Source organism: Colobus angolensis, unplaced genomic scaffold, assembly GCF_000951035.1.
Source record: "Colobus angolensis palliatus isolate OR3802 unplaced genomic scaffold, Cang.pa_1.0 Scaffold286, whole genome shotgun sequence".
Lineage (NCBI taxonomy): Eukaryota > Metazoa > Chordata > Mammalia > Primates > Cercopithecidae > Colobus > Colobus angolensis.
Window position 1 is genome coordinate 2,205,236 of NW_012116110.1, and position 16,639 is coordinate 2,221,874.

General features: G+C 37.4%; 1 protein-coding gene across 1 annotated transcript in view; it reads right to left on the reverse strand.

The window, feature by feature from the left end:
* Nucleotides 1-16,639, reverse strand: part of TRPM3 (transient receptor potential cation channel, subfamily M, member 3) — a 588,224-nt gene that overhangs the window by 140,280 nt on the left and 431,305 nt on the right. Inside the window, exon 10 of the mRNA XM_011948911.1 lies at nucleotides 11,606-11,678. Within this exon, the coding sequence (XP_011804301.1) occupies nucleotides 11,606-11,678 (73 nt within the window). The remainder of the gene's footprint in view (nucleotides 1-11,605; nucleotides 11,679-16,639) is intronic.

Below are 16,639 nucleotides of genomic sequence, written 5' to 3' on the forward strand. Positions count from 1 at the left end.
GCTTGGCTCAAGCTATCCTTCTGCTTTGGCCTCCCAAAGTGCTAAGAGTACAGGTGTGAGCCACTGTGCCAGTTTGTTTAACTCTTAAAGGGAGCTGACTAATGGGAGAAGGGGTGGTGGTGGTAGTGGGGTATGAGATAATATGATACTGCGAAAAGTCACAGGTGAAATTTCTGTGGAAATTTCTGTTGGAAGATAGGGTTTGATCATACCTACCAGTTTGCCTGGACATTCTGATTCATTCCAGATGTTCTGGCATAATTATTAATACTGCCAACTTTCATACCCAAGAAAGTGCCAGTTTGGAGGTAAATTATCTGGTAACCATTCCACAGAGTTGTGAAAATTAATGATAAAACTTGTATAAACATGCGTTGTGAATTACAAAGCACTGTACAAATAAAAGGAATTAAGGGACTTACGTTCTTTTATTGCATTCTCCTGTTAGAGACAAATGAATATGTCTAAAATTGTTACCTACTTTAGTCTGTTATTGGACTGAGATCTATCTGGATTTCCATGAAAATAAACCTGCAAGAAAATTAATTTCATTTTAAGGTAGCTTAGCATGTGCTCAACCACTTTCTAGATTAAATTCCTTCCTGTGGTCTGTTCTGGATTCTCACACATATGCTAGAGGTTTTCTGCTGTTTTTTTTGTTTGTTTGTTTGTTTTTCAAATTTATGAGTCCTTTCAAATTTGGCATTTTACAATTTTGATGGATTTTGAATGTGGGGGATATCCTAATGTCCTAGGAAGTTTTAAAACCTATTTCAGATAGGAAAGGGTATAAAACGATTATGTGTTCAGCATTTACCAGAAAGAAGGCAGAGTAGAGTGTCTGCCCTTAAAGAGCTAGCAGTAACCATCTCATGTGTCCCTTATATCAAACCATATGGGAGAGGTTTAATTGATTTCCCTTTTCACAGAGAAGGGAACTGAGGCACACAGAGCTTAGATAACTTGGTTAACTGGCCACAGCCAGTAAATAATTAGGATTTAAGAATATCTAACCTGAGCCAAAGCCTGTTGATCATTCATTCAGAAGTTACAAATATATACTGAATTCCGACTCTAAGCCAGGCACTGTATATATGAGTACATCATGGTAAGTAAAACAGGTGTAGTCCTTATTTCTAGTTTGGCTTCATCATTATCAGTTAGGTTGTCCTCCATTAAATAGATATCCCAGATGCTTTGTTAAGTGCTTTGCTTGCGTTATCAATTAAAATTGTCACACCCATGTATTATTATTATTATTTCTATCTTATAGATGGGGAGACTGTGGCTCAATGAGGTCAAACAATTTGCAATCAGGGAGTAGGGATGCTTTGAATATGGTCATCATTCTTACTGGCTCACTGTGGTAAGTATCACACGCAGAGACTGTGGGTAGGAGTGGGAGCTGGGCTGAGAGGAGCCTAGTGGGGAAAGCCTGGAGCAACCTGACCCTTATGGAATCATTTTTAAAATAAGGAATAGACTTTGGTCTTCGAAAAAAATGTTAAAAATGTAATATCTTCACAAATTCTTGTCAAAAATAATGAAGTACAAAACCATTAAAATTAAGAAAGGTAACAGTGATTATTATAATAAATAACCATTATATAGTAAGTAATGGTAGGTAATAAGTAATATATTTAGGTTTACCTGAAGAAAACTTTATGATTATGACTTGAGAGAATGTCTGAACCCTGATTAGTATTCATTTGACCCAGTTCCAGTTTTTATCTAATGAATGAAGAATGTGTTCCTGGAACATAGATTTATAGGTGCCTGCATTTGAGGCAAACTTGACATACTTTGTCCCTCAGTAGTTTTATTTATTTATTTATTTATTTATTTATTTATTTATTTATTTATTTATGATGCAGTCTCGCTGTGTTGCCCAGGCTGGAGTGCAGTGGCATGATCTCAGCTCACTGCATCCTCCGTCACCCGGCTTCAAGCATTTCTCCTGCCTCAGCCTCCCCAGAAGCTGGGATTACAGGCATGTGCCACCATATCCAGCTAATTTTTTTTTTCTTTTTAGTAGAGACAGGGTTTCACCATGTTGGCCAGACTGGTCTTGAACTCCTGACCTCAAATGATATGCCTGCCTCAGTCTCCCAAAAGTACTTCTTCTAATATAATTGTAGAGATGTGTATTTCTTTTAGTTGCATTTTGTCTTATTAGCATCCTTTCTTTCCCCTTCTCCTGGTTTTAGAACCTCTGTTTTCATTGGGAACCAAAAACCCTGATATAAATAGAGCTAACCCCACCTCTCATTCCACAGTCATAGGGATTCTCCCAATTCTCCTGCCACAGTGATGGATTCAGGGATGGGCATGGATCCAAGATGAGCAAATTCAAGTCCTCCCAGGACCTTTCTGTTGCAGTTACCAGGAAAGATGGTTCCCTCTGATTGGGGTTTTCTCAGTTGCCTGCCTGGGTATGAGTCTGGACTGCTCATGGTCGCTCTGTCTAACCTATGTACAGATTAGTGTCCAAGAGATAGAGGACAGACTCCAATGGCATCATTTGAGTCCTGGATGCCACTTTGCCTGAATTCAGTTTACCTTTAGACTTTGGTCATTCGAACTTACAAATCTGTCTTATTTGTTTTTGTTGGAGCTTGTTCAAATTGTGTTTCTGTTACTTGTAACTAAAACAATTCCCAGTTTCAGCCATATTCCACTGATGCTCTAACAATTTAAAAATAAAACAAGTATGAGATCGCCCTTATTCTTGCCATTATATTAGATAAACCTGTGGGTATCCTAGTTTCTTCACTAAAATATTGGTTTTCTTTTTTCTTTTTTCTTTTTTTTTCCTGTTTCTTCCTTAAGTTCTGGTGCATTTAGGATGGTATTCATGTCTTTGAATAATTACTAGTTGTACTTTTGTGGGGAGAGTGATGCCAGGAGGACTTCTGTTCCACCATCTTGCTGATGTTACTCTCCCTCACTAAAATATTGTGTGTGCAACTAAGGGCATCTGGGCAGCTGGTAAGTGCACTGAGAGTTTTAGAAAGAAGACATCCAAATCTGTTAATTACTCAAGATCCTCCAGAGGCACAGGTGCAAATACCTGTGCACCTGTGGCTTTGTAAAGCCAGGGAATCTTGTATCTTCCAAAGCCTAATGTATGCAACGTAAAGAAAAATGGGTAGAAGTGAAGAGACATGGGTTTAAGATTTGACTCTGCCACTAACTTGACAAACTATCTTGAGTATCTTTCAGACTCTTTGGTTTCCATTTCCTAGTCTGTAAAATGCATGGAGTAGCAAGCAGGAAAGTGGGTATTGTGGCTTCCAGGTGGTTTCGGGATGAGGCAGCAACAAGAGGCACATGAAAGGCATTGGATTTGGGTGTTCCATGCCTGGACTCCAACATCTGATGACCAATTTGCTTCATGGCATCAAAGTTAATGATTTGAATAAAGGGGTAAAATGGACCACCAAGAAACAAGTACATGTGGGGAAGCTTGATCTGCAAGTCAGAGGACACAAGGAAGCTAAAAGTGGCCTAAAGCAGAGAAAGGCTTAATAAACACTTTGGGAAAAACTCAACACTATAAACCTTACCTGGTGTTTAGTCCCTAACTAAAACACTTTGCTATCCACCTATAGTTTACCAACCCACACAGTAATGTCCTAGGCACCTTTATGTCTAAAATAGATGGAAAATGTCTCACATTTTGACTTTGTAGGTTGCTTTTGGACAAAATGTCATCTACTTTCATTTGTTCACTATTTAATAGCTATAGGAGAGGCACGGTGGCTCACACCTGTAATCCCAGCACGTTGGGAGGCTGAGGTGGGCGGATCACAATGTCAGGAGTTTGAGACCAGCCTGTCCAACATAGTGAAACCCCATCTCTACTAAAAATACAAAAAATTAGCCAGACATGGTGGTGGGCGCCTGTAATTCCAGTTACTCAGGAGGCTGAGGCAAGAGAATTGCTTGAACCTGAGAGGCGGAAGTTTCAGTGAGCCAAGATGATGCCATTACACTCCATCCTGGGAGACCAGAGTGAAACTCCGTATCAAAAAAAAAAGAGCTATGGTAACTTTGTATCTCATAAAAATGTCAACAAGTATGTCTCTTTTATTGGCCTTATTTACGCTATATAAACATATAAGTTAAGAAAATAATAACATTAAAAATAAAGCAATCATCCATGTGGTATATTAAACTATCTGCCCACAGGAAAGAGGGTCAGCAAGTCTTGTACACATAATTAGAAATAACTTTTTATTATCAAAGTTACATCATAATATATTCCCATGAGACCCATTCATGAATCAGGAGAGGTTAAGCAAGGTAACTTCTCAGTAAACACTCTAGGATAAGTTAGTTGTTAATGAGAGCTACGTGATGCATGGAATTATTGGACATAAAATACTTCAGAACATATGCCAAAAGTTTTGCTTTACTAGGATTTAAGTTATTTTTAAAAATGAGATGAGGCAGCAAGAACAATTGCTTATTGATGACAGTGCTAGTTTGTGATAGTAACTCTGCATTTTCTAGTTCATAGAGTTGGGAAACATGCAATCAGAAGTCATTTCAAAACATTAGATATACAATTTTTTTTTTGGGAGAGAGATAGGGTCTTGCTCTCTTGCCCAGGCTGGAGTGCAATGGTGCAATCATGGCTTACTGCAGCCTTGACCTCCTGGGCTCAAGTGATCCTGTCACCTCAAACTCCCAAGTAGCTGGGACTACACGCATATTCCACCACTCAGGCTAATTTTTGGGTTTTTTTGTAGAAACAAAGTCTCACAATGTTGCCCAGGCTAGTCTTGAACCCCCAGTCTCAAGCAATCCTCCTGTCTTAGCCTCTCAAAGTGCTGGGATTATAGGCATGAGTCATTGCACTCAGCATACATATTTCTATTATATATATATATTTTATATATATATCCATTATATACATATTTCCATTACAATTGTAATGGAAGATGGGTCAGAACATAGAGATTCTCATTATTTTGTGTGATCTAATCTAATCATCAATATGCTTTCCTAAAACTTTTCTAAAGTCATACAAAACATACTGGCTATTCTTTTTGCATTTCAATTTCAATTTCATTTCATTTTTATTTTTATTATTATTACTTTTTTGAGACAGAGTTTCTCTCTTGTCACCTGGTCTGGAGTGCAATGGTGTGATCTCAGCTCACTGCAACCTCCACCTCCCAGGTTCAAGTGATTCTCTTGCCTCAGCCTCCCAAGTACCTGGGACTACAGTCATGCACCACCACGCTCTGCTAATTTTTGTATTTTTATAGAGGTGGGGTTTCGCCATTTGGCCAGGCTGGTCTTGAACTCCTGACCTCAGCTGATCCACTGGCCTCGGCCTCCCAAAGTGCCAGGATTACAGGTGTGAGCCACCGTGCCAGGCCCATCTTATTTTTAAATTATTTTATAGTTTGAACATATTTACAAATGGATATATTAGAAGTTATTCTCCATGTATCTATAATTAATTAATTAATTAATTATTGATAGCATTAATTATGTCTGACGATCAGAAACACATAAAATAAAATGATAGGAACGAGATAATTATCTCTGAAATAATAGTATGAGTCCATATGAAAATTTGATTTCGTACAGTTTTTTCAGGTCTACATTCATATCTCTTGCTTAGATACCCCAGTGATGGTTCTACTCACTTCTAAGATCAACAGCGATCAGCTATTATTCATATCTATGTGACTTCTAAAGATACTTTGTATAGATATTACCTTTGCCTGTCATAGTCCTTTGAATATATATGTATTTGACCTTTAAAATTAATTCCAAAGATTGCTATCTCCTTTCATGTCTTTTTAGCATGAAAGAATTGTGGAGGTTTTTGATTACAATATGCCTCCTGCTCAGATTAATAATATGTGATAAGATATCATTCTTATTTCTCTCTCAACTTTTTTTCAAAGCCTAAAGGCCATACTTTATTCACATTTTCTTAGTTTTTAACTTAATACCCTTTATTTTCTGCTCCGGAACCCATTCAAGTAACCACATTGTTCCTGCTGTGACAATTTCTCAGACTTCCCTTGTTTTTGATGACCTTGACATTTATGAGGAGAAACATATTGTTTTGGCACTCTCTTTTAGCTCTTTTGAAATGCTTTCCAGAAAAGAAAACAAGCAATAAAGGTTACTTTGTCCCTGCACCTCAGATGGACTTCTTTACCAGTGAAGATTAAACCCAAAGTAAACAAATTTCTCATTTATGGAGGACAGTGATCATCGCATATTACTCTTCGGTGCACATGTATGAATGAAGGTATACACTCATGTGATCTGACTTTATACTGAATCCAAGGCCTATGAGATTAGATGAATGGCGGGAGTAATTTTATTCACAGAAAGGGCCCAGAGAGCACTTACAATAACTTCATTTGCTGTGAGTGGATATTTTCTGCCTTTGGAGCCTGGAGTAAGAGGTTCATGCTGTTGTATGAGGGATGCTGACAGCATGGGGCTGCTGGGGGAGCAGACTGATAAACACCAAACAGTTTATTAAGTTAACTTTGGGCTCCTTTCTGGTGGAAGTTTTCTCTGGTTGTTGTGATTAAGGCAGGGCCAGCTGAGAGGAGGAGGTGGACAGAGGGATTAATGGACCTCCCTGAATTCTTGAGTTATTCTTCCCAAAGAATCTCTCAAAGTATCTGAGGTCCAGAAATATCAATGATGTTGGGGCTTAGAAAAATGATAGGCCAAACCTGCCTTAAGGCTAAACTGAAGGTCCCAGAAGCAGACTCAGAAGCAAAGTTTCTCTTTGACCTTCACCTGCCCTCCTGTCTATCACCTTTCATTCTCCCCCAAGGCAAGCCATAGAAACTGGAATCCCTCTTTCCCAAGGCAGGTCATAGAGACCACAACCCCATTTTCCCAAAGCCAGTCATAAAACCTAAAGCTATTCCACTAATCCCACCCCCCACCCACTTCTCCTGTCCTTCTGTGTCACAGCTGGCCATAACAAAATTAATACCCTTATTCCAGAAGAGATCTATCCCACACCTGGAAGGAAGTAAGGTAGGAGGCAGGACTTGACTCCAGAGGCAGGGCTTGGACACTGCACCAAAGGGAGAACTAGCTAAAACAGGGCCAGGGTGGAAGCAGCTTTCCATAAGACACGCCCTCCAGTGTGCCACGTTGGCTTGCCATTGCTACGGCAACACCCCCAGGAGTTACCACCCCCCTCTATGACAATGAGCCAATGATGCAAAAGTTACCACCCTTTTCCTAGCAGCTTCTGCATAAACCACCCCTTAATCTACATATAATTAAGAGTGGGTACAAATATAACTACAAAACTGTCCTGAGCTGCTAATCTAAGCACACTGCCTGTTGGGTAGCCCCACTCTGCAGGAGCAGTAACAGAGCTGTAACGGTGCGAGAACTGTAACACTCCTTCTTCAATGAAGCTGGCTCACCCTTGAATTCTTTCCTGGGCAAAGCCAAGAACCGTCACGGGCTAAGTCCCACCTTGGGGCTTGCTTGTCCTGCATCAGCAGGAATGCTGCACAGAGAGGCCAAGAAGCATCTGATAAGACAGGTCTTGCTGGATTTCCCCTCTCAGTCTGTTAGTATTCCATCAGACTTTCCGTGTAATCATATTTCTACAGAGCTGTTCATACTTCACTGAGCCTAAGCATAAACATGAAAAGTTTTCTGTGTATCTTCAGGTCTTAATTCTGAAGGCTTGAATGTCACATAAAAATAAGATCAAACATATTCGTTATGCTTTTCTCTTGTTAATATGTCTTTGTTACAGAAGTGTCAGCTCTGACCCTTAAGATGGGAAAGGGATCGCCCCTTTTCCACCCCTAAAATAAGGTAGCCTGTTTTAGCAAATAAAGATATAGGACTCCTAGTGAAGTTTGAATTTCAGGCAAATAATAAACAATTTTTCTTCTTTTTTTTTTTTTTTTTAGTATAAGTGTGTCTCACTTGAGACTCACTTGAGACACACTTATAAGTATGGTAAGTCCCCACTTGGGGACAGACTTAATGCTCAAAAATTATTTGTTGTTTATCTGAAAATTCAAAGTTAACTGAATATCCTGGTGTGCGTGGCAGGAGCAGGGGAAGGCTAATGCAGGAGGAGAGTGCCCAGTCTCTGGCCTCAGACCACTGCCCTTATGGACTGGTCCCATCATGTCAAGGACAAATGTGACTTTGCCCATTCTCAAAAGCTACTCCAGGTTATCAGTTGAAGAAACTGTGGGCCTTTTACATCTCCGACTGAAACAACATTCTTTCTTCTTCTTTTTTCTTTCTTTTTTTTTTTTCTTTTCTTTTCTTTTTTTGGAGATAGTCTTGCGCTGTTGCCCAGGCTGGAGTGCAGTGGAGCAATCATGACTCACTGCAGCCTTGACCTTCTGGGCTCAAGTGCTACTCCCGCCGCAACTTCCCAAAGTGTTGCTGTTACAGGCATGAGCTCGGCCTGTAACAACATTCTGTCTGTCTCTCTCTTTCTTCATTTTTGGACAGACACTGGATAAGTTTGTATAATATAAATAGTATCCTCTAATATAGAATATGCAGATCCCAAAGAAAAATCAAACCCAACAGGATCAGAAACAAGGAGCAGCAAAGAAATATTTTTCCCACGGTCACCTGGTTTCCTGTCCTTTTTTGTGGCCTCTGGATTTAGGGACCAGTGGGTCGTTTCCTGGCTTTCTCCTCTTTCTAACTTCTGGTTCTCTCAGAAATTTCTGATTCTGCAGAATAAAAACTGGACTGCACAAAGTTTCTACATGCATTAGATAATTGCAAACTAAATGTAAAAACTAAGTGTTGAACTATGTTACGTGCCCACGCATAATTCAAAAAAAGTAGGAAGAATAATTTAATAAACTTAAGAGTTTGAAACCAATATAAGTAGGCTCTTGGCCTCCGAAGAAGCCAGCAAAAGTACTGTGCTTGATTGCCTTTACAAATCAAATGGGTCAGTATCTGAGAGCATTTCAAAGCCTTCGCAAAACAGAGTTGACACATCATAATCTTTTAATGGTATATATTCCCATTAGCATCAACTGCTGCATAAATAATGTTAATTATGGTGATTAGAAATGTTAATTTCTTAGAGCAATCATAATTTTCTTTAATCTTCTGTGGCAGTGTTTTTTTAAACTACAGGTTATGACTCATTAGTGGGTCATGAAATCAATTTAGTGGGATATAATCAGCATTTAAAAGACTAGAATAGATTGAATAGAAAATATCCAATTTCACTGCATATTGCAATTGCATATTGTCAATGTAAATATTATTTCATCTACTTTAATTTCAATTTTCCAAATACATATGTGTAACTATTTGGTTATAATATAAAATGTATTTCATATGTTATGTCATGCTGAAAAATGTTGGAAAACAACTATTCTATAAAACAATGAATAAATTCTAAGGCTGAGCCGAATGTGAATCACAATTTAAAGTCTCACAAAGTCATGAAAGAGGAAGAAAATATTTTCAGTAGAAGATATTATAATGGCCAATATGTTTTTATCAATAATTGGATCACTTTCCCATTTGCTATGAGTTTTGTTCAAGGTTGTAAATGTGGTGCTTCATTTCTTATCAGTGGGAAAGGGATGCTTTGTGTATCTCTATGCATAAGTGAGGGCTATGGGGTCAGACTGTCTCTACCATTTACTGGCCAACTTATATTGAGCATGTTACTGAATTGCTCTATGCCCCAATTTCCTTATTTATAAAATAGAGCTTGTAAAATCTGGTAATTGAACTATTGTAAAGAATAAACAAATGTATACATGGAAAGGGTCCAACACAGCCTTTGGTACATAGTAAGTTCTCAATAAATGTCAGTTACTGACATTATTACTTTAAAATATCTTTATTTGAGAATGGCAAATATAGGGTAAGTTGCCTCAAATTTTTATTTTTGTCTCTGATAAGGGGAGAGTGGGGCCTGCAGTATGCTTTGTGGTTCAGTCCATGCCTGGTCCCTGGTCCTGTGATTCTTCTGCAAAGCCTTTGTATTTCTTAGTTCATTGGGATAAAATGCTTTAGAGCAGCAGTTCTCAAGCTGGACACACGATATGATTCATGGGACTGCAAAACTTCTAAACTGCAATCAGGATTTTGAATGAATGTGTATATATACACTTGGAGAGTGGGTGAAGAGAACTGACAAACTAGTATTGTCAGACGGGTCACATGGTATAGTGAAGAGTTAGACATACTTGGACCTAAGACCAAGCTTACTAAATAGCATTTTAACCTTTAGCGAGTTACTCAACTTCCTGTAGCTCAACTTACTCCATCTGTAAAGTGGGGATTAAAAATAGCTCCTATATCATTTGGTTGTTGAAATAAATAATGTTTACAGTATTTGTAAAGAGTTTAGCGCAGTAGCACATGATGGGTCCTCAAGAGAACATTAATAGTGGAAGAAAAGTAGATACACTGGAAAATAAATGAAATAGTTGGTATTCTGAGTTTTAATTCTGGAATGCTGAATCTATCACTGAATCATTGAGTAATTTATTAAACAAAACTTGTTTATTTAATTTATTAAACAAATTTATTATTTGTTTTATTTATTAAACAAAACTTCATTTATTAAACAAAACTTGATTGAATGTTGCCATATGTTAAGGATTGTGTGAGATGTTAAGAAGGTAGTAATGAATGAGACACCTTCTCTGCCCTATCTAGGGAGATGACAAACAGGTAGTGACTAACCATGATGCTACAGCAGACAGACAAACTATGGAGCTAAGAGAGAATGTAGGAGACATTTCTAACTTACAACCACATTCAACAAGGTCTGTAGTTTTGTTTTGTCTTATAGTTTTCAGTTTGAATTTCAGCACTGAACAGGGGAAACTTCCTTCTGTTTATTTTAACACTGCAAATTAGTAGTCAAATGTAACGTACTTAGTAAAGCACAGGAAGGATTTAATGCGCAGAACCTAAAGGAAATTGCTCTTCATATGGCTCCAAGGATGAGAACAGATAGATGAGGACTTTGTAGTATTCGGACTAGAGAACAGGACAAATACCCACCTTCAAAACAAGTTGCAATTCAGAGTATTACCATTTTTGCCTTGACTTCCAGGAAGCTTAAATTTAATGCTCTATTATAACAAGTACAGTACCATAATGTTTTTCTTCTCCTTCCTCTCAATGGTTTTTAATTTTCCATTTTAATGTATTATTGTGTATTTTAAGGTATTTATTATTGTGTGTATATATATCACACACACATATACACACACATATGCCATATCAAATGGTTTTTGAAAGTAGATAGGGTAAAAATTACTATTAAATAACCTCAGATAACATTGCGTCTTACATATTATGTCAGCCTTTTAATTTATGTATGTTTATAAATCAATGGACATAACTAAACTGTAGCATTTTTAAATCTTATAAAATTGTGTCACACTATAGCATCTATTCTAGGAGAATTTAATAGCAGTAATTGTCTTACAGGAGAGACCTCTATGTTACCAATAATTTATTGTGTCATAGTATCATTGGGATTATATCTAATATTAGGAGACATAAGGTCATTGTATTAATTCGTTTCAATTATTTTCACACTCTCTGGACACAGAAACTCTTTTACCTTTGAGTAAAGCTGTCAGGATAGCTAAATCAATGTCCTGGTGTCCTTCTGATCCCATCCGAAATACCGTAATCTGCAATTTGAGACAAGGTGATCATTAGCAAAGCATTTTTCCCCCAAGAGAAATTAAATCAATGAGACCATATCTGAGCAGAGACTATCTCTATATCTACAAAGTAGATTCTTAGCCACAGGGCAAGCACACATAACAAGAATCCGATGAGAGGGCTCTGCGATTTATTAAGAGGGAGATGCCTCAGTAGTTTCCAAACACAGACCACTTACAGGTGCACTGATTATGGTCATAACCATATGTCCCCCATTATGGTCTAATGGTTGTGTTCCCCCAAAGTGCATATGTTGAAACCTACTCACCAATGTGATGGCTTTAGGAGGTGGGGTCTTTGGGAGGCCATTAGGTGATGATTAATAGTCATTATAAAATTAGTGCCATTATAGCCTCTCCCTTCCACCTTCCACCACATGAGGACACAGCTAGAACTGCTGTTTATGAACCACTTGAATCTGTGCTGCCTTGATTTTGGACTTCTGAGCCTCCAGAACTGTATGAAATAAATTTCTGTTGTTTGTAAGCTACCCATTTTATAGTATTTTGTTACAGCAGCCTGAATAGACTAAGACAGCCTGCTCCCCCAATAAAAAAATAAAACTATGATTTTGGGGCCCTTGCTATGAGTCAGGCAGAGCAATGCATATTTTTAAATATGTTACTTTCCATTCTTTCTGGTTTTATGTAAATACATAAAATAATTATATGAATTACGTGAGGATGGATATATATGACTATGTAATCTAAACACCATTAATATGAACAATTATATTAGATATAGATGGAGAAATTAATACAGCTAAGCTGTCCAGTTCCATAACTCCTAAATTGTACAGCACAGCTGGTCACAGACCCACTTAGTAGAGCAGAGGATACTTCAAGCAGAGTAAGTGGGTAAAGTCCATTACAGTGTTGGTGGAGTACATCTGACTTTGTATTTGGCCCTAGAACACTGAGATTGTCACAGAGTCCATAGATTGACTGATGTGCACAGACAGTAGCTGACATGATGGAGTATCACTTTGTACATAAACAACATAGTTATGTGGCCTCAGGCATAACTCTCAACTTCCAGGGCAATGATAACTAATGGCAGAGAAAGAGGGAAAGGAAAAGTTTCAAACAATGCTTAACAATAATGAAGAGTTTGTTTTCCAAGTCAGAGGATGCTACAGGAAAAAAGCCAAAATATTGCTTGAATATCCACATTGAGTTATTGTAGTACTCAACTGTTTCATGCCTCAAGCTTATCTCTAGAATGAGATAATAATAGTGCTTATTTATTTCCAACTACATAGGAAGTAAACAATCAGATTTGCTAATCTGTAAGTCTAAGTTTTATCACTATGGTAGTGAGAATAGACACACAGAACCATAGCCTGTTAATTAGTTGCCTCAGAAAACTTCTAGTTCACAACCTAAAGACAAAGGTAACTTGTTTAAGGTCACACAATGAGCTAGAAGAACAGCTGTGATTGGAATTGAATATCTCACCTTTATAACTTGGGCCTTAAATATTGGGGAAAAAATAAGCAGAGGGAAGAATAAGATAATATGAACACTTGACTCTCATACCTGTTTATGTCCTAAGGTCAGAGTCTGGGAGAAGGGTAAGGTAGAAATTACAAATTGAAATGCCTTTATAGATATTTGAACTAAAAACATTTTTTTTTTTTTTTTTGAGACAGGGTCTTGTTCTGTCACTCAGGCTGGAGTACAGTGGTACGATCATAGCTCACTGCAGCCTCAATCTCCTGAGTTCAAATGATCCTTCCACTTAAGCCTTCTGAGTAGCTGAGATTACAGGCATGTGCCACCATGCCTAGCTTCCTTTCTTCCTTCCCTTCCTTTTCTCTCTTTCTGTCTCTCTCTCTTTTTTTTTTTTTTTTGGTAGAAATGGGGTTTCATTATGTTGCCCAGGCTGCCTGGACTCCTGGTCTTGGCCTCCCAAAGTGCTGGGATTGTAGGTGTGAGCCACCATGTACGGCCCTGATCAAAAACCTTAAAAAATATAAAGAGCCAAACAAACTCCATCTATCTGCTATGTTTGGATCACAGGTTATAGTTGTGATCTCTTCTGGTAAGGACCATCAGGTGGAGGTATGTCCCGATTCAATTAAATTTTCCAGAAATCTGCTTCTGCATAACCACAGGTTTGGCCAAGATGCCATCTGGACATTATCCCAAACAGCTATTAATACCCCCACAGTTTCCACTTGAAAATTGAGAGGGAAATATTCTATCCTCTGAACTCAGGAAGGGATTCCCGAATTAAGGGGAAAATTTGGGGTCCACTGAAGAAAGAACCAGGGGACAGAGGTGAAATTTTGGCTGGCCCTTTAAGTCAGCTCTTTAAGCCAGGGCTGGCTATGGTCTGAAAGACATTATCATGTATCATGTACTTGGCTGGCAGCAAACTGAGGACACTCAGGATAACATCAGAGGTCACTGTTCAGAATTAAGAAATTAGGCATCAAATGGAATTCCTTAACCATCTGACTTGTTCTGCTGATGACTAAAATTTTGCTTCATAAAGGTTACATTTCAGATGGAAATTCTTCTGAGGCAACAAATAGATAACATTAAATTTACCTTGAAATACAAGATTATCAGGTTTTCCTAGCAACAGATTTATTTGAGGTTGGGGACAGGAAGATGGATAAATGCGGTGTTTCTAAAGGGTTTCTGAGGAAAGGGCCTTGGAATATCATGGTAAAACAGGGCTTCACAGTTTTTCTGGAAAACCAATGTGGGGGCAATTGTTGCTCCCCTGTTCATGCCCCGTCCTTGTCCTGGTTTCAGAACTAAAGCACCTGGGAGTGACCCAGGTGTGGGAGGAAGGATGTCTTAAAAAGAGGAAAAGGGAGGACCAAGGGGAGACTGGAGGCTCCAAAGACAAAGTTACATTATAATCTTGCCTGGACTGACCTGAGATACTATGTATTCATCACCACTCTATTTTTATTTTATTTGAAATTTGAATTTTTAAAAATATTAATTACACTTTTTTTTTATATATGCTTCAGAAAAAAAAGTCAAAGAAGAAAAACTAAGGCCTTCCTTTCCTATCACCCCTCAATGTTGGCAGAGATGGAAAAAACAGGTATTCTTAAATATTCTTGGAGGGAATGTGAATTAAAATAGTAGTTTTGGGAGATGATATGTTGACATAAAATTCCTTGATTTTGATGCGTTATTCTTAGCAACACTGGATCTCATTTGCTAATATTTTATTTAGGATTTTTGCAATGATGTTTGTGAGTGAGGTTGGTACATGTCACCAGTCTTATCTGGTTTGGGTATAAGAGTTACTCTAACTTGCTGAGTTGGGAATGTTTTCCCCTTCATGTAGCAGAATAGTCCCTATAACAAAGGAATTCACCACTTCTGGCAGAGTTAATAGGATGTTTATATGCTATTTGGTGCTGGACCATTTTTACGGATAGACTGCTGATCATCTTTATAATTTATTCACCACTTATTGATCAGTTTGGATTTTCTGCCTCTCCTTGACTAAAGTTCATGTTTTTCTAGATAATCGAGCATTTCATCAACATTTTGCTAAATGTTCCTTTTAGGATGAACTAAAATATTAGCAAATAAGATCCAGTGTTGTTAAGAATATCAAAATCAAGAAATTTTATGTTGACATATCATATCCCAAAATTTCAAAATTTCACATTTATTGTTGTTTAGTTGTACATAGAATTCTCTTACTGTTTTAAAATCTCTTTTATATCTAGAATTATATGGCAATTTTTTCATTTCTATTTTTCACTATATCTAAATCATGGACATTTCAAAGAATCAGTTTTTCATTGTATTGATCAATATTATGATTATTGTTATTTTCTGAGACAAGGTCTCACTCTGTTGCTCAGGCTGGAGTGCAGTGGCATGATCATAGCTCACCATAACCTTGAACTCCTGGACTCAAGTGATCCTCCCACCTCAGCCTCCTGAGTAGCCGGGACTACAGTCATGCACCACCACTCTTTCCTAGACATTTAACTTTTTTAGAGATGGAGGTCTCACTATGTTGTCCAGACCAATCTCAAACTCTTGGATTTAAGCCATCCTCACACTTTGGGATGTGATTGGGATTACAGGAATGAGCCACTATGCCTGGCCCAATATTATTCTATACAGTTTAAAGTATTATCTTTTATCATTACCCATTCATTTCTTCTACTTTTGCTTCCTTAGCTGTTCTTTTCCTAGAATCTTAAGTTGACTCCCTAGTTAATTTATTCTTGTTCTTTCTTGTTTTCTAATTAATGCATTTACAATTATGTATCTCACATTTTTTATATGCACTTTGTCATTTTCATTCATTTTTAAATGTATGTAATTTATTTCCTTTTACTAAAAATTGTGTTTTTAATATTACAGTGGATTTCTATATATCCTATAAATTACCTAACCATATACATATACATGTTTATATGTTTAGGTATATTTATATATATGGGTATATATGTATACATTAACATATGTAATGTATTATGTATAACCACATATATATTATGTATATAATGTATAACCACATATATACACACACACATATGTAAAACCACACATATGTATATATACAAATGTATCATTATTATATATATACACACATATATCATTTGTTGCCTGCAGAATATTTTATTATATGCATGTACCATGACTTCTGCTAATGAACATTTGGATCATTTTCAATCTTTTGCTATTACAAACACCAGTGCAGTGAAGATCTGTGTATGCGCATGGGTGAGTATATCAGTAAAATAAACTTTGTAGATATGGAATTTCTTAACTTATTAGCTACTCTGAGGTGGGTTCTTTAATTTGTTACTCTGATTTTGCTCTCAGGGCCCTTTCCTGTTCCCTGTCTTTATTTTGATTATGTATGGTAACTGAAATAACTGTTCATAGTGTATACTTTTCTCCTAGAATAATTTGGAAACTCCTTCCTCCCT